Source organism: Oryctolagus cuniculus, chromosome 12 (genome assembly GCF_964237555.1).
Source record: "Oryctolagus cuniculus chromosome 12, mOryCun1.1, whole genome shotgun sequence".
Classification (NCBI taxonomy): domain Eukaryota; kingdom Metazoa; phylum Chordata; class Mammalia; order Lagomorpha; family Leporidae; genus Oryctolagus; species Oryctolagus cuniculus.
In genome coordinates this window covers 10,495,869-10,517,135 of record NC_091443.1, presented here as the reverse complement: position 1 = coordinate 10,517,135, position 21,267 = coordinate 10,495,869, and the positions used below count along the sequence as shown (strand labels likewise).

Here is a 21,267-nt window from a genome sequence, read left to right as displayed (position 1 = left end):
ATGCTGTGTTGTTTTAGGTAGAAACCTTTCATGGTGGGGGAGTGGGGTAGGGGAGAGATGGTGATGAAATCCGAGCACTCAGCCCCTGTAGCTCCTGCCGCCCACTCCCTGGCCGGGGCAGTTCGCAGTGATGCTCACTGGGTCCCAGCAGTCCAGGGGTTGCAGGCGTCTGCGGTCAGTGCCCGCCGTGGAGGATGGGCCGACACGTGACTGGCAGGAGGGCTCACTCTGCAGGCCCCAGAAGAGGATGCCCTGTAGTTTTGTCTCCAGGAGACACCATGCCCTCAGCTTCTCTGTGACCTGGGGGCTCTGGGCAGGAGTCGGGGACTCGGCCTGAGTTGTTAGCGTTGGCAGTCAACACGGGGGGAAAGCACCTGCCCAGCATCTGAGCTGAAACGGGGACTGAGGAGCAGGCAGAAGGCGTGAAGTCCTCCAGAAGTGGCAGGGGGCTGTGGCCGATGGACATTGGGCTCACAAGGGACAGGTTGGGCTTCGGGGGGACCACAGTCCTGAGGGGTGGGAAGTGTTCTCCACCTCTTGCAGCTGCGAGAGGGAGTGGCCCGTAGCTGGTAATGACGGAGGTAGGACTTGAACTCAGCACAACAAAGCCAGATGTCCTGCCGTCCCATGTGTCCCAGGAAAGTGGGTGGGACAGGCCGTGGCTCTGGGCCAGGACCACAGCCCTGTCTCAGCAATCGCCTCACCCCAGGAGAGATAGAAAGGGCTTGGGTGAAGCTGAGGAGGGCTTGTCCTCCAGCAAGTAAAAGCAGCTGCCATTCTGATGTTTGTGCTCTGACGGGTGGCAGGTGGCAGGTCTCTCGGGACCCTGCTGTACCTGGCATCACTGTTAACCTGCGGGGAAGGAGCCAGGACGTGCTTAAAGACATGCAAAGCTGGGGAGACCAAAAGTCACGAGGACGCATTTCACACCCTGGGCTGCTAACCAGACCTGCTTTAGGGCGGGGATTCTCCTTCGTCAGAGCAGGAACCCTGGTTTGCCCAGTGCGTCCTTGCCGAGCGCCCGTTGCTGTGTGTAACCCATCTGTGGGGCGCAGGGGCTGTGCAGAGGGGAGCAAGCAGCTGTCAGCTTCAGACTCGGAACACCCCAACCACTTAGTGAGGGTGCAGGGTGGCGTTTGATGATGGATGTGCCAACAGAAGAGCCCAGGTGACAGCTTCCCCAAGTGCAGGTGGGAAGTGGGTGACCCTGTTTCCCAGTGTTTTAACGGCTCGGCACAGGCTCCCGTCTGACTGTGTGTAGCTGCGGTCTTCAGTACGGACCCCTCGTCAGTGGTGTCAGTCCACTTCCCCATCGCCTTTCTAAGGCTTTGCCCCTGACTAAGCCAGCCGGAAACTGGGCCCAGTTCCAAGCAGGACCAGGACACATCTGCCCAGGCGCAGGACGGCCTCCCCAGCCTCGCGTTTGCTTGAGGGCCTTGCGGGAGGGCAGAGGCTGTGGCTGTGCTGCCGTTGGTAACGGCGGGAAGTGGCGTGCGGCCAGCCCTGCGCTGGAGGCTCGCCGGCTGGGCGGGATTCCTTCCACACAGCCCCTCCCCTTCTCCTCCTCATGCTGTTTTTCTCCAGGTCAGAAAAATTGCCTGAAATGCCACCCGAGCTGTAAGAAGTGCGTGGATGAGCCTGAGAAGTGCACCGTGTGCAAGGACGGGTTCAGGTGAGGCCCCCTTGAGGCCTGGGGGTGCCAGGGCCGGGGCCGGGTTGGTTGTGGCTTCTCCTAGAAGCTGTGGTGTCACAGGCCCCAGACCTTTTCTTCAGGGCAAAGAGTCCAAGTCTGTTCAATCCTGTGTCTGATTCGAGCCGGTTGTTGGAGAGGAGGCGCTCAGCTGGGGGCTATGGCTGGGGCGCCGGGGAGAGGCCAGTGCTGCTGTCCTGGCCCTGTTGGCGGGGCAGCTGGGAGCAGTCAGCACCTCCTTCTGTGATCCTGGGCATGGAAGGAGGGAAGGCGTTGTGGCGGCAGCTCCTCGGGACCTGTCTCCCAGCAGAGAGGAGTGCAGGGTGTGTCCCCTGGGCAGGGGAGTCAGATACCCAGCTCAAGACCAGCCTGGTAGGAAGGGCAGTGGGTCCAGCAGTGACAGGATGCAGAGGGCCTGCAGCCCTGGGAATGTGGTCAGCTGCAGTCCACAGGGAGCTTCCTGTTATTGCCTGACATCCTTTTAAGCTCTGACTTCAAGGTCATCACCACCACGTTACAACCACAAGAGTCCCAGCCACTACTTTGTGTGGAGGGATAAACGCAGGACAGGTTCGCAGGAGAATGTCAGCCACAAAGCCACGACCAAGCTGCCGCACACAGTGCCCTCAGAGCCCTGATGAGGAAGAGCCCTGGGTGGGCACCTGCTATCCAAGCCAACGCCTCCCTGCGATGCAGGCGTAGGAGATAGGAAATACCAGAATTCCAGGGTGTTCTCCTGCTCCCTGCACCACACACTTCACCCCCACGCATCGAACTGGGCTAGCCATTCCCTGGTACATGCCAGCCGGGGAGCCCGTAATTTCACTCAGTCCTGACACTCCCTAAGGGTTGTCAAGTCCCGCAGGTTAAAGACTCAGCCCCATAAGACCACACCTCCCAACCGCCTGAAGGTGCCAATCACAAGTCTCAGGCTGCCACCTGCACTTCTGTCCCACAGTTGTTAGCATTCCCGCAGCCCCCATCCACCCACCCGCCCGCCCAGAGGTTTGGTTGATCTGCAGCAGCTCATGGAAGTCGGGCAGCTCTTCACTTCAGTTACCCACTTGTTATAAAGAATGCTACAGAGGACACAGGTAAACAGCCCAGGAGAAGAGAGGCAGGGCACAGTTCAGATGGGTCAGGAATTCGCTTGTGCGGATTCTGGGGCGCCACCCCCTGGCACATGGGTGTGCTGTGTGCACCAGCCCAGAAGCTCGTAGAGCCCTGTCCTTGGACTTGATGGAAGTTTCATGATGTAACACGTTTGATTACACCATCAGCCTTGGATGGTCGGTTTAGCCTTCAGCTCCTCTCTGCTCCCTGCAGGTCTGGGTGGTAGGGCTGAGAGTTTAACCAGATGGGTTCCCCTGGCAACCAGCTCCCATCCTGAGGCCCCTGGGAAGCCCTCAGCTTGCAGTCATCTCATTAGCATAGAGAAAGGCATGTGTCATACTCCAAGGGTATTAGGAGCTGAGTGCCAGGACAGACAGCAAAGCCATATTTCTAATGACAAATCCCAGTATCCCAGCAGGATCCTCTGGACCCGACAGATGCAGTGCAGGGCACTTGCGCAGTGTGTGCAGTGGCTGCGTTCAGAGCGTGGGCATCGGGCACCGGAACTCTCAGGAGATGAAGAAGTCATAGTGGGTGACGTGGGCTTAGAGCCACATGCCAGACACAGGCCAGATCCAGCCTGGGCGGTCTAGCTCAGTCTGTGTCTGTGCTTGGGTGCTGGGCAGTCTGGCTGGAGGAAAGGGAAGATGGGAGCCACATCGGGCAGCTCCCAAGTGGGGATTTTATTTCAAGTTCATTGTGAAATCACAGATGCTTTCAAGCAAGGGAGAGGCATCAGCAGGGTCACCCTTGCAGCCCACACGGCCTCCCACGTTGTAACTGTTGACATTTCAAGGAGGCCCTGGACAGAGACAGCCAGCAGTGGAGATGCCCCGTGTGCTCTAGCTCTCCCACTAGGGTACAGATTCAGGTTGGCGCAGCAGTGGAGAAGAGAAGCCAGCACAGAGCAGGAGGGGTTGGGAGGCCTTAGCCCTCTCCATGCAGGCTCTGCTGCCCAGGCCCAGGCCTCTAGCTGGCTTCAGGACAGCTTCTCCAGCGTTCCTTAGCTTGGAACCTTCAGTAACTCATTTCTTCTGGGGAGAGGCCTTTGATGCAAATCATAATGTAATTAGGGCTTTGGAACAGATGTGGAAACCTGCCGCTTCTCTTTAACAGCCTCGCACGGGGCAGCTGCATTCCCGACTGTGAACCAGGCACCTACTTTGATTCTGAGCTGATCCAGTGTGGGGAATGCCACCACACCTGCCGAACCTGCGTGGGTGAGTTCACTGTCCACAGAGGCCTTTATTTTGCCAGATAATCAGATAGAACCACGGTTGCCAGGGTAGGCAGGCCAGCTATCTTGAAACAAACCCCTGGGCCTTCACGGGCTTGCAGTGTTAAAACACAAAGGCAACACAACACAAGAAGAAAACACAAAGGCCCTACCAGGGGCTGGTGGAAGAGGGGGAAGAGAAGTTACTGTTTAATGGACACAGAGTTTCAATTCTGCAAGGTGAAGAGATCTGTGGATGGATGGTGGCGATGGTTGTACAACACTGGATGGAGTTAATGTCCCTGAACTGGTAAATTTTATGTGATGTCCATTTTCCCCACAGTTCACAAGCTTTCAAAAACTAAACAAAACCCTAACCCTAAACGATGCAAAGACCCATTCTGAGCAAGCAGCCTATGTTCCCCACTGTTAGGAACCCAGCCAAGCAGTGGGTGCTGCCCAGCTCTGGAGGATATGACCGTGTCTATCACCCATAAGTTGGTTGCTTGGAGCTCCATGCTGTGTGGTGTGGCGCTGCCTGAGACACAGCCTGATGATCCCGAGAGCTGAGCAGGTCAGGTGGGCATGGCTTTAGAACACTGCCCGCCTGCCTTGACTGTTGTGAACATTCTGTTCAAAGAAGAAAGACTTCTGTCGACAACTTTACCTGTATTTTAAATCCCAACAAAGATCATAGCACAGATATTTCCCAAGCACAACTTTTTGAAGCTCTTTATTGGGGCCAGTGTTGTGGCACAGCAGGTTAAGCCACAGCATGTGAGACCAGCGTCCCATATGGGCACCAGTTCAAGTCCCGGCTTCTCCACTTTTGATCCAACTCCCTGCTAGCGCGCCTGGGAAAGCAGCACAAGATGGCCCAAGTTCTGGGGCCTCTGTACCCACATGGGAGACCCAGATGGAGTTCTAGGCACCTGACTTTGGCTTGGCCCAGCCCTAAATTACTTATTTTTTTATTTTTTTATTATTTTTTTTTTGACAGGCAGAGTGGACAGTGAGAGAGAGAGACAGAGAGAAAGGTCTTCCTTTGCCGTTGGTTCACCCTCCAATGGCCGCCGCGGTCGGCGCGCTGCGGCCGGCGCACCGCGCTGATCCGATGGCAGGAGCCAGGAGCCAGGTGCTTTTCCTGGTCTCCCATGGGGTGCAGGGCCCAAGCACCTGGGCCATCCTCCACTGCACTCCCTGGCCACAGCAGAGAGCTCACCTGGAAGAGGGGCAACCGGGACAGAATCCGGCGCCCCGACCGGGACTAGAACCCGGTGTGCTGGCGCCGCTAGGCAGAGGATTAGCCTAGTGAGCCGCGGCGCCGGCCCCTAAATTACTTATTTTTTAAATATATTTTTAAAAATATATATTGTGGGGCCAGTGCTGTGGCATAGTGGGTCAGGCCACAGCTTGCAGTACCGGCATCCCATGTGGGTTCCAGTTCAGGCCCAGCTGCTCCTCTTTGGATCCGGATCTCTGCTGTTGCTTTGGAAAGCAGCAGAAGCTGGCACAGGTCCTTGGGCCCTGCACCCGGGTGGGAGACCTGGGGGAGGCTCCTGGCTCCTGGCTTCGGATTGGCACAGCTCCAGCCATTGCAACCATCTGGGGAGTGAACCAGCAGATGGAAGACCTCTCTCTATCTGCCCTGTCTCTCTCTAACTCTGCCTTTCAAATATATATTTATTTATTCAAATACATTATTTATTTGAAAGGCAGAGCACCAAAGAGAGGGAGCGACAGAGAAAGATCTTGCATCCACTAGTTCACTCCCTGAATGACTGCAATAGCCAGAGCTGGGCTAGGTGAAGCCAGGAGCCAGGAACTCCATCTGGGTCTCCCACAGGCATTGCAGGGCCCAGGTACTTGTACCCACCCAGGCACATAGCAGGAAATTGGAGCAGCTGGGGCTCAAACTGGCACTCTGATATGAAATGCCAGCGTGCAGCAGTTTAACCCGCTGTGCCACAGCACCAGCCTCCCAGAGCAGTTTTTATGCAGAATAGTGGAGAAGTTGTTTGTTTTTTGGGCTTTGTCTTACAGTTATGTTCACAAGGAAGTTAAAGCACAGCATACGCATGTGGGCTGTGTGTGGTTTGAGTTAGGTTTCTTCCTCTCAGCCCTCCGTCCTGCCCCTGGCACATTGGTCCATTCTAACAAACCTGTGTTAGGTTGAGCTTTGGCCTCAGTAGCAATCTAAAGAGTAGGTCTCTGCTAAGTTGCAGTTGCCACAGTCCTGCTGGTTGGAAATGCCACAGGATATGCATGACCTTCCCCAGGTGGCTCTGTAGCCCACATAGCCATCAGCTGTGCAGTCCAGGAGTGGATGTGCCAGAGCCACCAAGGCTGCGGCCAAGTGGCATGCACAGCGGTGGCCCGGGCTGGCCCTCAGCCGCTGTGGGAGGTATGCCCTCCTCAGGCCCTCCTCGGACAAGCCAAGAGGGAGCTGGGTCTGGGGTCCCGCCACGGGCAGCTCAGTAGTCTTTCCTAGCAGTTAACCTGCCCTCTTTTCATCTGTCGCTTTTATTCTTTATTTCTTGACTCACTGTGTAGCCCAGGTTAGTTTAAAAAAATTACCTATGGTAATTCATTCATTCATTCATTCATTCATTTAAAATGCAGAGTGAGAGAAAGAGGGAGCTATCTTCCATCTACTGGTTCAGTCCCCAAATGCCCACAACAGCCAGGCCTGGGCCAGGCTGAAGCCAGGAGCTGGATCTCCATTTGGATCCATCCCGTGTGGGTGATGGGGACCCAAGAATTTGAGCCGTCTGCTGCCTGGAAGGGTGCCTGTTAGCAGGGAAGTGGAGGAGGCCCTCGGATATGGGATGCAGGCCTCCTGAATGCCAGCTTCGCCCCCTGTACCGCAGCACCTGCCCCACATGGTCCCTCGACTCCCTGTGATTCAGGCGTGCAGCTGTGAACTCCTGATTTCAGTAAATCCATTCTCTAGTCCCCAGTCTGATGGCCACAGCTTTATCGCTTGTAGGTTTTCTCATCTCAGTCCAGTGACTTCTCCATCACTTCAGGAATATAAACTGGCGGTCTGCAGGTCTCAGGGCAAGGGGAGCTCTCCTACCTCCCCGTTTCCTCCTGGGGGCCTGATGTCTACTCCAGGCAGCCCCTGGAGAGAGCCCCCACTTCCTTCCGTGAGTCACCCACAGGCTTCTTGCTCCCTGTCCGGTCTGGGTCTCAGAAGTTCCTGTTCTCAGCTACCTGCTTTGCTTAGGAGCTGGCCTCCAGGTATGGGGGGCCCACGCACAGCACATCAAGGGGCAGCATCCCAGGCACCTGTGAGGGTCATCCCTTGCCCGTGAACTTCCTGTGCCTGAGAGAGCACCACGTGAACTGGAAGTAAGAACACCGTGGCAGGTAGAGGCAGATTGCTCAAGAAAATGCTGTTGGTCTTAGGACTCCTAAACCAACATGTTTCTCCTGCTTTTTAAAAATATATATATTTCTTTATTTGAGAGTTAGAGAGACAGAAAGGGAGAGACAGGAGCTCGCCTCGCTGGCTTACTCCCCAAAGGCCAGCAGCAGCTGGGAGCTGGAGCTCAGTCTTGGTCTCCCATCTGCGTGGCAGGAAGCTTTTCCTGCTGCTTTGCAGGGCACACGTTAGCATGACAGGGGCGGAGCGGGGCATTGAACACAGACCCTCTAACGTGGGACACGGGCGTCCCAGGTGGCGACTTCACTGCTGCGCCAAACACCCACCCCTCTTCTGTTTTCTGATCAAGGGCCCCGTGTTCTTCTTCTTCTTCTTCTTCTTTTTTTTTTTTTTTTTTTTTTGAAGAAAGCTTTTATTTAATAAATACAGATTTCATAGGTACAGATTTAGGAAGATAGTGGTTCTTCCCCCCATACCTGCCTTCCCACCTCCTACTCCCTCTCCCATCCCATTCTTCATTAAGATTCATTTTTAATTATCTTTATATACAGAAGACCAACTAGATACTAAGTATAGATTTCAATAGTTTGCACCTGCACACATAACACATAAAGTACTGTTTGAGAACAAGTTTTACAGTTAATTCTCATAATACAACTCATTAAGGACAGAGGTCCTACATGGGGAGCAAGTGCACAGTGACTCCTGTTGTTGATTTAACAATTGACACTCTTATTTATAATGTCAGTGATTATCCAAAGCTTTTGTCATGAGCTGCCAAGGCTATGGAAGCCTTTTGAGTCCATAAACTCTGACATTATTTAGACAGGGCCATAATCAAAGTGGAAGTTCTCTCCTCCCTTCAGAGAAAGGTACCTCCTTCTTTGATGCCCCTTCTTTCCACTGAGATCTTTCATATAGAACATATTTTGCCACAGTGTCTTAGCTTTGCATGCCTGAAATGTGCTCCTGGGCTTTCCAGCCAGATCTCAATGCCATAAGGGCTGATTCTGAGGCCAGAGTGCTGTTTAGGGCGTTTGTCATTCTATGAGTGCTATGTGGCCCGCTGCCCTTGCTGGATCATTGTTTCCTTTTTAATTCTATCTATTGTTATTACCAGACACTTCGTCTTATTTATGTGATTCCTTTGACACTTAATGCTATCTATATGATCAATTGCACATTTAATATGATCACTTTAACACATAAGATGGCATTAGTACCACCTAGCTTAATGGGGTTTGGAGTCCCATGGCAAGTTTTTAGCTTTACCCTTAGGGGTAAGTCCGTAGGAGTGTGTGCTGAACTGTATGTCTCCTCCCTCTCTTATTCCCACTTTATATTTTTCACAAGGATCTATTTCCAATTGACTTTATACACTTAATTCTATGTTAAGTAAAGAGTTCAACCAATGGTATTAGGAATAAAAGAAAAAGAAGTAAAAAATAATAAAATAATAAATGGTTCCTCAACAGTCAAGACAAAGGCTGTTCAAGTCATTGCTTCTCGTAGTGTCAATTTCACTTCTACAGGTTTCCTTTTAGGTGCTCTGTTAGTTGTCAGAGATCAGAGAGAACAAGTTGTATTTGTCCCTTTGGGACTGGCTTATTTCACTAAGTATGATGTTTTCCAAATTCATCCATTTTGTTGCAAATGACCAGATTTCTTTTTTTTTTTTTTTTTACCACTGTGCAGTATTCCATAGAGTATATATCCCATAATTTCTTTATCTAGTCTTCTGTTGACAGGCATTTAGGTTGATTCCATGTCTTCACTATTGTGAATTGAGCTGCATTAAACATGGAGGTGCATATAACTTTTTTATTTGCCGATGTCATTTCCCTTGGGTAAATTCCCAGGAGTGGGATGGCTGGGTTGTAGGTAGGTCTATTTTCAGATTTCTGAGGTCTATATTTAGATTTCTGAGGTATCTCCAAACTACCTTCCATAGTGGTTTTACCAGTTTGCATGCCCACCAACGGTGGATTAGGGTACCTTTTCCCCCCATCCTCGCCAGCACTTGTTGTCTGTTGGTTTCTGTGTGAAAGCCATTCTCACCGGGGTGAGGTGAAACCTCATTGTGGTTTTGATTTGCATTTCCCTGATGGCTGCTGATCCTGAACCTTTTTTCCTGTGTCTGTTGGCCATGTGGATTTCCCCTTTTGAAAAATGCTTAAGTCCTTGGCCCATCTCTTAACTGGGTTGTTTGTTCTGTTGTTGTGGAGTTTCTTGATCTCTTTGTAGATTCTGGTTATTAATCCTTTATCAATTGCATAGTTTGTAATTTCTCCCATTGTGTCAGCTGCCTTTTTGCCTCCCTGACTGTTGATGTAATCCCATTTGTTAATTTTGGCTTTGACTGCATGTACCTCTGGGTCTTTTCCAAGAACTCTTTGCCTGTGCCAATGTCTTGCAGGGTTTCTCCAATGTTCTCTAATAATTTGATGGAGTCGGGTCATAGATTTAGATTTTTAATCCATGTTGAGTGTAAGGTGTAAGGTAGGGGTCTTGCTTTATACTTCTGCATGTGGAAATCCAGTTTTCCCATCGCCATTTGTTGAAGAGACTGTTCTTGCTCCAGGGATTGGTTTTAGCCCCTTGGTCAAATATAAGTTGGTTGTAGAAGTTTGGATTGATTTCTGGTGTTTCTGTTTTCCATTGGTCTGTCCATCTGTTTTTGTACCAGTAACAGGCTGTTTTGATTATAACTGCCTTGTAGTATGTCTTGAAATCTGATATTGTGATGCCTCTGGCTTTGTTTTTTGTTGTACAAAATTGCTTTAGCTATTTGAGGTCTCCTGTGCCTCTGTATGAATTTCAGCATCATGTTTTCTAGATCTGAGAAGAATGTCTTTGGTATCTTGAATGGTATTGCATTGAATCTGTAAATTGCTTTTGGAAGAATGGACATTTTGATGATATTGATTCTTCCAATCCATGAACATAGAAGATTTTTCCATTTTTGTATCTTCTATTTCTTTCTTTAATATTTTGTAATTCTCATCATATAGATCTTCGACATCCTTGGTTAAATGTATTCCGACATATTTTATTTTTTTGTAGCTATTGTGAATGGTTGATCTTAGAAGTTCTTCTCAGCCATGGCATTGTCTGTGTATACAAAGGCTGTTGATTTTTGTGTATTGATTTTATATCCTGTTACTTTACCAAACTCTTCTATGAGTTCCAATAGTCTCTTAGTGGAATCTTTTGGATCCTCTATATAAGGAACCACGTCATCTGCATATAGGGATAGTTTGACTTCCTCCTTCCCAATTTGTATCCTTTTGATTTCTTTTTCTTGCCTAATGGCTCTAGCTAAATCTTCCAGGACCATATTGAATCGCAATGGTGAGAGTGGGCATTCCTGTCTGGGACCAGATCTCAGTGGGAATGCTTCCAACTTTTCCCCATTCACTAGGATGCTGGCCCAGGCCCCATGTTGTTGATTGGCCCATGAATGATGCGTCTGTCCCTGCATAAGCACTGCCTGGTTTGCTGTTATTCTTCTGACCACGGATGTGTTTAAAGCATTTGGAGCCTAAAAAGACTTGTAATGTAATAGACTCCTGAAGAGACTTTGTTAGAAACATAACTTTTTGTAATTGAGAAAATAGTTTGCTTGGGAAAGGTATGTTTAATCAGCTTTTTAAAATTATTGTGGTAAAATGCACATAACATAAAGTGCACTGTCCTGACCATTTTAGGGGAGCAGTGCAGGCACTGTCAGGATTCTGCCACTGCTGTGCAGCCATCGCCACCAGCCTTCTCCAGGGTCCTTTGTCCCCCCCCCTCCCCCCAGCTCAACGTGTGACCACTGAAATGTAATCAACAGAGCGTTAGACTAAGCGCAGACACCAGCCTGCGTTCCAGCCCTCCCCACAGGCCCCTCAGCCATAAGGCCCCTAGTGTCGGAGGAGAGACAGAGAGGGTGGCGGGGTCAGTAGGTGAGGCACAGGAGAGGGACCGTGGTGGGTACCGGAGGCCAGACCTGGAATGACAGCCCCACTTGCTAGTGGACGCTCCTTGGAGATTAGCAGTGGGGGGAAGGGGCAGACTGGACAAGGCATGAGAGCAGCTGACCCCCTAGGACAGCATGAGCCAGACAGAAGCCCGCGTGTGGGGCAGCTTGTCATCCACGCTGCAGGAAGAGAGGCAGGGCACCCCTCCTTTGGGAGACGGGTCTGTGACAGAGGCCCGCCACCCCAGAGGGTCTCACTTCTGCCCTCTGCTCAAAGACCCCAGGCCTTCTGGGCTTCCCAACAAAGGCAGAGCCCAGAATCCTCTGCACAGCTGAGCTGTGCCCCTGAGGCACGGAGCCAGCCCCGGGGGCCCCGAGTCCTGTGCCCCTCAGTACTTGGGATGCTCTGCAAGGGATCTGCATGCCACAGAGAGGCCCCGCCCAGCCCAGCTTTCCTCCAGGAAGAGGGGCTGTCGCCGCCTTAGCCGCCAAACCTCTACCTGCGACACCATCAGAGCAAAGAGGAGGGTGGGAGAGGCTCATCTGGGGACTGTGATGACCAGGGAGCACCTGAGACAACTCTCACGCTACCAGCCAGCAGCCCCGCTGCCTGTCTGCAGGTCCTTGCCTGACTCTGGGGCCGAGGTCTCCTCCCCATGCCCCTTGGTCTTATGTTCAGAGGAGGACCCTCTCCTCGGGCTGCCCTTAGCCACTTGTCCTCCACGGCTGAACAGGCCCCGGGCATCCACACCAAATGCCTGCCAGCACCATTCCCAAGGACCTCTGGTTCACATTCTGGGTCATCTTCCACAGTGTTCTGACACGTGGGAGACACGCGTGCAGAGCAGCCACAGCTTGGGAAGTAAAAAGAAGGGAAATAATTTTGCTGACCTGTCCTATTTAACCCAGGTGTCTAAGAGATCCTTCCAACACTTGTCGTATAAAAGGGAACACGGCTTTTGCCTTCCTCCCTTACGCCCAGTGTGCTTTCTGTGCCCACAGCACGTCTCGGGTCACCGAGGCTGGGAAGTGGCCGCCACGCTGGCGTTAGCCGAGGAGGGTCCCGTCCCATTAGGAAGGAAGCGTTTGGGATCGGGGCCAATCCCTGGGATGGGCTCATGCCTTGTATGCCCACTCTGAGCAAGGAGGGTGGTACCACTCAGCTCCTGGGAGTGGGCGGGGGCCGGCCAGCCCTGCAGGACACCTGGGAAGGTATCAGCTGCGGGGCCGGCTGAACAGCATCCCAGGTCCTGCCCCTGACACCTCCTTTTCCTGTACCTCCCAGGGCCCAGCAGAGAAGAGTGCATTCACTGTGCGCAACACTTCCACTTCCAAGACTGGAAATGTGTGCCAGCCTGTGGCGAGGGCTTCTACCCAGAGGAGATGCCGGGCTTGCCCCACAAAGTGTGTCGCAGGTACAGGCTCCGGGCGGAGGCCCAGACTGCCAGGGCATGGTGCTCAGCGGTGTCCGGCCAAGCAGTGGCCAGGGGAGCACTGGGGGCTGGGGGGTGGGCGTGCCAATCACCCCAGTGCCGTGGGTGCCCTGGGCGGGGGAAAGCTGTGCACAGAGCTCATCGGTGGCCTCCGGGCTTGGTCATGTAGCGCATATTTACTTGCTGAGGGCCTGCTGTGTGCCTGGCCCTGGGTGGCAGCTGGGGGGGGGGCAGGAAGCAGAATGACAAGGTGCCCCCTGTGGCACTCACACAGCAACAGACCCCACCTGGTGACCCCAGCTGTGCCCAGCTCGGGACTGCTTTGCACAGTTGGTAATCAAGGAAGGCACGTTGAGAGTCTGTGAAGAATGTAAGTCTTCAGGGGACGTGCCAAGATCCCGGCCACTCCCCACCCCAGCCCCCGCAGCCCACACACAGGCGTCTGCACCCTCGCCTGCCCTGGGCCACTGCTCCCTGTGCGCCCGCACCGTCCAGTGTCCTGGACTGGCCGTGTCATGTTCCCTCTTGCTGTTAGGAAAGAAGCCACTCCTTTTGGGTCCCTCTTGTCTTGCATGGAAATTGTGCCAGGACTTTGTTAGGGTAAGAGCAGCAGGGTGACCGAGACAGAGACGACACAAAGGTGGGCGGGCAGCCAGCGAGGGGGCTTCTATGTGAAACAGGCTCAAAGCCCCGGCACCCTGGGAGGCGACCCTTTGAGCGTTGGCAGATAGACTCCGCCCAGGCTGGCTCTGAGAACGAGTGATTGGCACCCGTCTCCTTAAAACAATCAGAACAGAAAACTGCAACACAGCCCTGCAGCAGCCAGCAAGGAGCCGCCGAGTCCTTGTTCTCAGGCCACCCACAGAGAGGGTCGGGGACACGTGCCTGTGCCAGGTCAGGGGCGTCCTGCTCCCTGCGCCAGCTCGCAGAGTCCTGCCCAGGGCCCCGTGCACAGTCGTCTGAAGGAAGCCTTTCATTCTAACCAGCCTGCTGGTCCGTGCGGAATTAAGGGAGAACTCAGAGACCAAGATCGTCATTCTCATATGGCAAATGCCTGGATTCTCGGGGATGCCACAGCTATGGCAGCTGGAATCCCACAGGCACCCAACAGCTGTGGTGTCCCCAGGAGGGAAGCAGGAGGTAGCTGGCCTCCATAAGCGCTTCCGTGGGCATTAGCGGCCAGGCATTTCCTGGGTACTCGCTTCCACGTAGGGGAAGCCTTCAGCCTGGAGGAGGCTCCAGTGCTGCGGCCAAACAGCACTAGGAAAAGCCCAGCCCACCGCCACAGGGAGGACACATCTGTGTTTCAGGAAGCTTCCGTCATTCAGAGTCCCCTGGCCCTACAGACGATCAGCGTGCACTTGTCCCGATGACAAGGGCCTGGTCTGCTTGGTTCCACGGCATCTCTCCCGACGCAGGTAGAGAGGCCCTAGGATGCTGGCTGACGCTGTGTCTGTCCCCGAGACAGGCTGGCAGCTCTGAGGAAGCACCTGGCCGGCACGTAGGCCTGCTGTGTCAGCAGCCTGGAGTGCAGAAGGCAGGTGGATCTGAGGCCTTGGGCAGAGAAGAGTCCCTGTGCAGTATCTCGGGGGAGGAGCAGGAACCCCTAAGACTTAGAAGGTGACTGCAAGAGCGAGCCGGGGTGACATGGGAGAAATGAGTGACTGTGCGGTGCTGGCCTCACTGCTCAGGCCCCAGCCTCCCCCCATCCCGCCCCACTCTCTCCATGCTCAGGGGGGCCAGAATCCCTGGGGAGCACACCTGCTGCCTCATTCTGCACCCTGACTGGAGCGAGCTGAGGGTTCCTGAAGCCCACACAGCCTGTGATCCGGGGCTCCCTGTGTCTGGCTCTCACCTGGATCAGCCCAAGGGCAGGTGGCCCCACTGCAGTGCACACAGCCGCCCTTCGCAAATTGGGCAGGGCACGGCAGCCACGATGTCCTGGGGTGAGGGAGGTGCAGGAGAAGTGGCAGAACCAGAGGCATCTCGGGAGCCCCTGCCAGCCTACGACCCAGACAGAAGGCAGCGGGAGCCCCAGGCAGCTGGGGATCTACGGGGGGATATCATCCCTCTCCCGGGGAGCCAGGACCCTGGGGTCTCTCCCCCAGCCTCCAGATGAGCACTCAGGCCAGCCGCCACCCGGGCCCTGTGAGACCCCGAGCTGACAGCTCGCTGCGCCCACCTGGACCTCTGCTACACAAGCGGGAGCCCGGGACAGATGTTGGAAGCTGCTGTGTTTGTGGCCATTTGTTTACGGCAATAGAAAATCAGGACACCTGCCGCCCCACTAAGCTCTGGGAGCTTGCACTACACAACTTCAAAAGTCTACAGAAGGCCAGCGCTGTGGCTCACTAGGCTAATCCTCCACCTGCGGCTCCAGCACGCCGGGTTGTAATCCTGGTTGGGGCGCCAGATTCTGTCCCGGTTGCCCCTCTTCCAGGCCACCTCTCTGCTGTGGCCCGGGAGTGCAGTGGAGGATGGCCCAAGTGCTTGGGCCCTGCACCCCATGGGAGACCAGGAGAAGCACCTGGCTCCTGGCTTTGGATCAGCGCGATGCACCGGCCGCAGCGCGCCGGCCGCAGCGGCCATTGGAGGGTGAACCAACGGCAAAAGGAAGACCTTTCTCTCTGTCTCTCTCTCTCACTGTCCACTCTGCCTGTCAAAAATAAAAAAATTAAAAAATTAAAAAAAAAAGTCTACAGAAAATGGAGCTAAGAGATAACTCTACTTTGGTGCAAAAAATTTTGAAATCCATGCCATGCCGGCATCCCATATGAGCACCAGGTCAAGTCCTGGCTGCTGCCCTTTCTGTCCAGCTCCCTGCTAGAGAACCTGGGAGAGCAGCAGATGAAGGCCCCAATGCTTGGACGCCTGCCACTCACATGGGAGACCCGATGAGTTCCGGGCTCCTGCCTTGGCCTGGCCCAGCCCTGGCTGTTGCAGCCATTTGGGGAGTGAGCCAGTAGATGGACTGGCATGCGCTCGCTCGCTCGCTCTCTCTGTAACTCCAACTTTTAAATAAATACATCTTTAAAAAATTTTTTGAAATCCATGCGTAGTTTCTTCATGATATGCATTGTCCAGGAACTTTTTGAAGACCCCTTCTTTTTTTTTTTTTTTTTTTTTTTTTTTTTTTTTTTTTCAGGCAGAGTTAGAGACAGAGAGAAAGGTCTTTCTTCTGTTGGTTCACCCCCCAAAATGGCCGCTACAGCCAGCACTGCGCCTATCCGAAGCCAGGAGCCAGGTGTTCCTCCTGGGCTCCCACGGTGGCGGGTGCAGGGCCCAAGCACCTGGGCCATCCTCCACCGCCCTCCCGTTCTGTGCATGGATTACATTTCTTTGCACCAAAATGCATCCTGTTTACATGTTCCATGAACTGTTGGACAGTAAGCCATATCCTACCGAGACCACACAGCTCCTCCACAGTGTCGTCCGTGGTTACAGTGCGTCCCAGGTGACTGAGGGCCTGCTGCGTGGCTCACCAGCCCAGCTCCCATCTCACTGCTGGGCACCATCTGGGAGAGACCCTGGGGGGGCCCCTGGGGGAATGTCTCCCCCTGTGGCTGGGCCCCCGCAAGGTGAAGGGGCAGCGTGTTGGGGGCCCCAGTGCTCCCGAAAAGAGCATGAGGACAGGGTCCCCCAGCCACCCCTGGTGAGTCCCCGGACCCTGGCCTCCCCTCCGGGCAGCCTGGCGGGGCTGGCAGCAGGCTCTCGCTGCAGGAGGAAGAAGTTGCAAAGGCTCCCAGACACAGGTTGTCCCCTGGGATTTCCACATTTACAAGACTGCAAGCGAAAACCCGCTGCATCCTGGCTGGGGATGTTGGGGGGGGGGGGGCCTGGAGAGGCCAGCTCAGTCTTTCGATCAGAGCCAGCTTTGGAAGCGGGGCCCAGAGGCTCATCGCTGGCTGCGAGCCTCACACAGCGGAGGCACAAGCCCTGCCTCCCTTCTCAGAGCTCCACCCGTGGTGCCGGTTGTGCCCCCTGCTGGCCGCAGCAGGGAAGGCGGGCAGCATGCAGGAGCACTGTGGAGCCCGAGTCCCCGGTGCTGAACTCAGCCAAGGCAGCAGGTCCAGCGCGGTGTGCACGGGGCTGTGGGAGTGTGGGAGGAAACCTGCAAGTCTCGGCCGAGGGCCCAGTGTTTCTGTCAGGCTCCACCTTGTCTCTGTCACAGCGGCTCCACTTGCCCCACAGCGCCCCAGCCACCCCACGTGACAAGGCTGAGCATGAGCGTGCCCTGGGTCCCAGAAAAATCCTCGGGCCTGGCTCTGGGCAGGGAGGCGGGGTGGGAAGGAGAAGGGCACCGCCCCTGCCCTTCCCTGCATGGTAGGCCCGTGTGGCTCCAGAGGAAGCTCAGTGGGGCAGCAGTGGCGTCACCGGTCACGTTCCAGAGCGGAGTCCGGCCACAGCCCACAGGTGTCGCAGCAGGCGGCTGCTGGAGAGGCCATGGGAGTCACGCGGGGGGCGAGCGCCAGTGCTCTCGGGGCCTCCAGCTGACCCACAGGGAGTCTCTGACCCAGGCCTGGCCTCCGCTCTCAGCCTTGCTCTTGCCACGGGCCCTTCCTGGCCCATGGTGAGGTCACACAGTGGGAGGGACCTGCAGACACTGGGCCCATGTTACAGAGGGTCCAGTGAGGGCAGGCGGGCTTTGGGGGAAGCCTGGGTGGGGGCCTCTTCCCCAGACGCCAGCAGGAGCCGCCTCTTCCCGCAGGTGTGACGAGAACTGCTTGAGCTGCGCGGGCTCCAGCAGGAACTGCAGCAGGTGCAAGGCCGGCTTCACGCAGCTGGGGAGCTCCTGCATCAGCAACCACACGTGCAGCAACGGTGAGGCCCCAGGGTGCCGGGCCCCAGGGTGCCGGGCCCAGGGTCGAAAGAGGAGGGACGCCCCGGGCATGCACGCACCTGGTCCTGTCACCCGTCGCGGCGCCTCTGGCTACTGTGAAAGACAGCTGCCCTCTTTCCTAACTCCCCTGCAGGCCTCTCTTACACGGACCTGAGGCATCTGACCGCCAGCCCAGCCAGAGCTGCTTAGTTTATTGAGTGACCCTTACAGAGTAGTCTGTTCTTGTCCTGTCCCCTCGTGTGCCACAGGCCATAGGTGTGGCCGGGTGTGGCAGCTTCCCCAGAGGAGGCCCAGCCTCGGAAGTCACAGCCAGAGACCCGGGGTGTCATCTCCCCGGGACTGGGGGGACAGAGCCCGGAGTCCAGGCCCTGCTCAGCCCTGTCCCCAGGGAGGCCTGCTTCTCCAGGAGTCTGGGGGACAAGGCTAGTTATAAACAAACTCAGAAGGGGACCACAGACGGTGCCCAGCTGGAGGGTCTGAGCAGGGACCTGGCCTGCAGGCCAGGTGGAGGATCCTGGCTCAGCCAGCAGCAGGGAGGGGCTGCCTGGGGCCAGTGCTGGGCACCACCCCTGCTGTGCCACAGCATCCGAGGGCATGAGCTGCCACTGCCCTCCTCTCCTCTGGCAGAGCACGGAGCCCACAGAGATCCTTGGGGCTGCCCCGCAGACCCAGCGGTGGCCTCCGTGCCTTGCTGGCTTTTTATTCTGGCTTGCAGAATCGTGTCCCTGCAAGGCCAGGCAGCGTCCTGGCGAGGAAGTCACCTGCTGAGGCTATGCATGCAGCCTAGGAAAGGGGGGCCCCAGAGGGACTCCGAGCTCCGTGAATGGCGCGGCATCCTCAAAAACCAGCGGCCCAGGGCCCGCCTCTTTGCCTCAGCCACGGTGTTTTTAGTCACTGAGCCTTGTCCGTCTGCCTTAATGGCTGTCTTCCTCCCATCCCCTTCGCCATTTGGGGTGTCCCCTGGACTGTGGCTGCAGCCTCCATGCCCGTCCCTACAGTCTTCTCCCTAGCCTCCCCCAGCGCGGTTGTCCTGAATGACTGGTGCATGTACCTGTGCATCGAGGGCCCCTCTGGCCCAGCCTGCGCCATCCCCCAGATGTGTCCGTGTGAGTCCCCAGACTTGGCAAGAGCCCCTCTACCCCAGGCGCCACCGCCGCCACGCTGGGCTCACACAGCCAAGTGCATCATGGGAGGGGAGCCTCGAAGCGGCCGCCTGCCTCCCTCTGCGTCCCCCTGCCTGGTGGGTCCTGGGTGCCCAGCAAACATGCAGCGGTGGAAACCATTACAGCCCCAGCGTCTGACCTCTCCCTCCTTTCCTTTCCCGGGTCCCAGCCGACGAGACCTTCTGTGAGATGGTGAAGTCCAACCGGCTGTGTGAGCGGAAGCTTTTCATTCAGTTCTGCTGCCGCACGTGCCTCCTGGCCGGCTAGGGGGTGCTGGCTGCCGCAGAGGGTGGGCCCCCGGCCGGCCAGCCGTCTGTCCGTCCACCCTCCTCCAGACTGTCGGCCAGAGCCTGTGGCAAGGCGGCGCCCTGCCCTCACAGCTTTATCTCCCCAGGAGCCGGGTCTTTGCAGCGTCACTGGGCACCCAGATCAGGTGGGCGGCGGTGCTCAAGGAGGGCTGTGTCCTCCCGGCTCCCCTTCTGGCCAGCTCGGAACGGGAACAGAAGGAATTCCAGGAATAAACAGCTCCGGCTACTCTGCAGCCACTTCTGGGATCCTGTTTACCGAACCTTCAAGACCAAAGCAGAACGAAAAGATGCCCGGCCTCACAGGTCGTCCTGTCCCGCGTGGGCTTCCGTGCGGCTTGGTGGTGAGCTGTCCGGCCAGCAACCGCAGAGCCCTGGCTGCCCGTGGGCACTGCTCCACACCTGCTGCTGAGCCTGGGGGCGGTTTGGTCAGACTGTAAATAAAATTGGTTTGGGGGCATAAAATCTGTGACCACTGGAGATGGCGTGTGTCTTTCTGCACAGTCAGCTCCTTCAGAAACCGCGGCCGTGGCTTAGAGTCCAATTGCACACGTGGATCAGGAGATGGTTCCAGTCTGCAGTGTTCTCCCCGCGTTCTCCCGGTGCCTCTGGGAGTCTCGTGGCCCTGGACAACCACCTGTCCCTGGTGCAGAGCCTTCCGAGGAGGAGCCAAAGGAGGCAGCCGGGGCCAGCCAGCAGGTGCCCCGACCGCGCCATTCCTCTTGGCGAAACGCCAAGGCAGCCCCTCAGTTGTCAGTCATCCGTCACTTCCTGTTTTATGGGCTCGTTTTTAAAACACCTTTGGCTGCTCCTAGGAGACTCGTTGTCAAGGTGGGCGCACCTGTGTCTTTGTCTATTACCTGCCTACGTGACCCGGTTGGCTTTATTGCTGCCAAACCTATGTAGGTATTTTATAAGCTACATGTCCTAATTTTTACCGATGTTAATTATTTTGACAAATATTTCATATATTTTCATTGAAATGCACAGATCTGCTCGATCAGTTCCCTTGAATAGGGGAGTAACATTTGCCTTAAATTTTTTCGGCCTCGTCTTTCTCCGTCTCGTCCTGCTCCCCCTTGGACCACAGTGCATTTGCCTCGTCACCTGTGAGCTGGGGAGGGGGGATTCCAGCTGTGGTTCATTGAATCCACAACTCCGGAACAGAAATCAACAAAGCAAATACAGTGTTAACCTTAAATTAATAAAAGAGTTAACATCCGTGGCAAAGGAGCCTGTTTCTTCCCTCACATAGAAAGGTAAAGTGGACATGGCTTTATTTGATGTCATTACGCTGAAGGTCTTCTGAGTTGTAGCAAGTGTTGATGTAATAAAGTAACGGGAGAACCCAGAGTTCCGGCACGAGTTTGGCAAAGAAGAGTTTGGAAGAAGGGGCTAGACCATCCCCAGAGACGGGGCCACTGCCCACGGCCCAAACCGTGAGCCTGTCACCGTAGCCACCAAGCGTCATTGGTCAGGTCACGGCCTGCCGTCTGCACAGTGCTTGAAGCCCCTGCCCCCGTGGGTTAGGTGCTGCTGTTTGGGCCACGGGCTGCCTCTCTGCGAGGTTAGAAGCTCAAAATCCTTTGCGCCTAAAGGAAGCGCACCAATTAGGACTGCTGAGGTGGCTGGGGGGCATTGTTCTGGGGATCCGGGGAGGGGCGGTGGGGCCAGCAGTGAATCTCACCTGGACCCCCTTGGCCCTGCAGCAGGCCCTTCTCACTTGGCATAGCCTGCACCTGCGGGTGATGACACGAGTGACAAGACCACCACTCTCCCGCATGGAACTGGCACCAGCCTCACCCCTTGCACCGACCTCATGGCTCTGGCTGTGCCTTGCTTTCTTCCCCCCGGGGCTAACTCCGGTTAGCCTGCCTGTGTCGGTGCTCCCCTGGCGCCGTAGCTGGGCTTGTGCAGCCGAATGTGGCTGCAGGGACGCCTGCACCAGCAGAGAGGTCAGCGGATGCCCCACCAGCCGTCTACCAGCAGCACCGTGAGCAGGGAGGGGAGAGTGAGCATGTCCGGGGTGCCGCAGCCCAGACAGAGCAACAGCCAGAAGGGGTCAGCCTCCCCCAGGAGACTGATGAAATAAAGCCCAGCAGCTTGTTAAGGACCCCAGCACAGGGCACCACTTCACCATCTAAGACCCGGACGAGGA

At 55.5% G+C, this 21,267-nt stretch overlaps 1 protein-coding gene across 2 annotated transcripts in view; it reads left to right on the top strand.

The window, feature by feature from the left end:
• PCSK6 (proprotein convertase subtilisin/kexin type 6) overlaps positions 1–20,339 on the top strand; it is a 169,146-nt gene extending 148,807 nt beyond the window's left edge. For both annotated transcript variants that reach the window (XM_051822269.2, XM_008269785.3), the window contains 5 exons: positions 1,585–1,672; positions 3,920–4,023; positions 12,654–12,783; positions 17,510–17,622; positions 18,974–20,339. In XM_051822269.2, the coding sequence (XP_051678229.1) occupies positions 1,585–1,672; positions 3,920–4,023; positions 12,654–12,783; positions 17,510–17,622; positions 18,974–19,071 (533 nt within the window). In that variant the 3' untranslated portion in view covers positions 19,072–20,339. The remainder of the gene's footprint in view (positions 1–1,584; positions 1,673–3,919; positions 4,024–12,653; positions 12,784–17,509; positions 17,623–18,973) is intronic.
• The last annotated feature ends 928 nt before the right edge of the window (positions 20,340–21,267 follow it).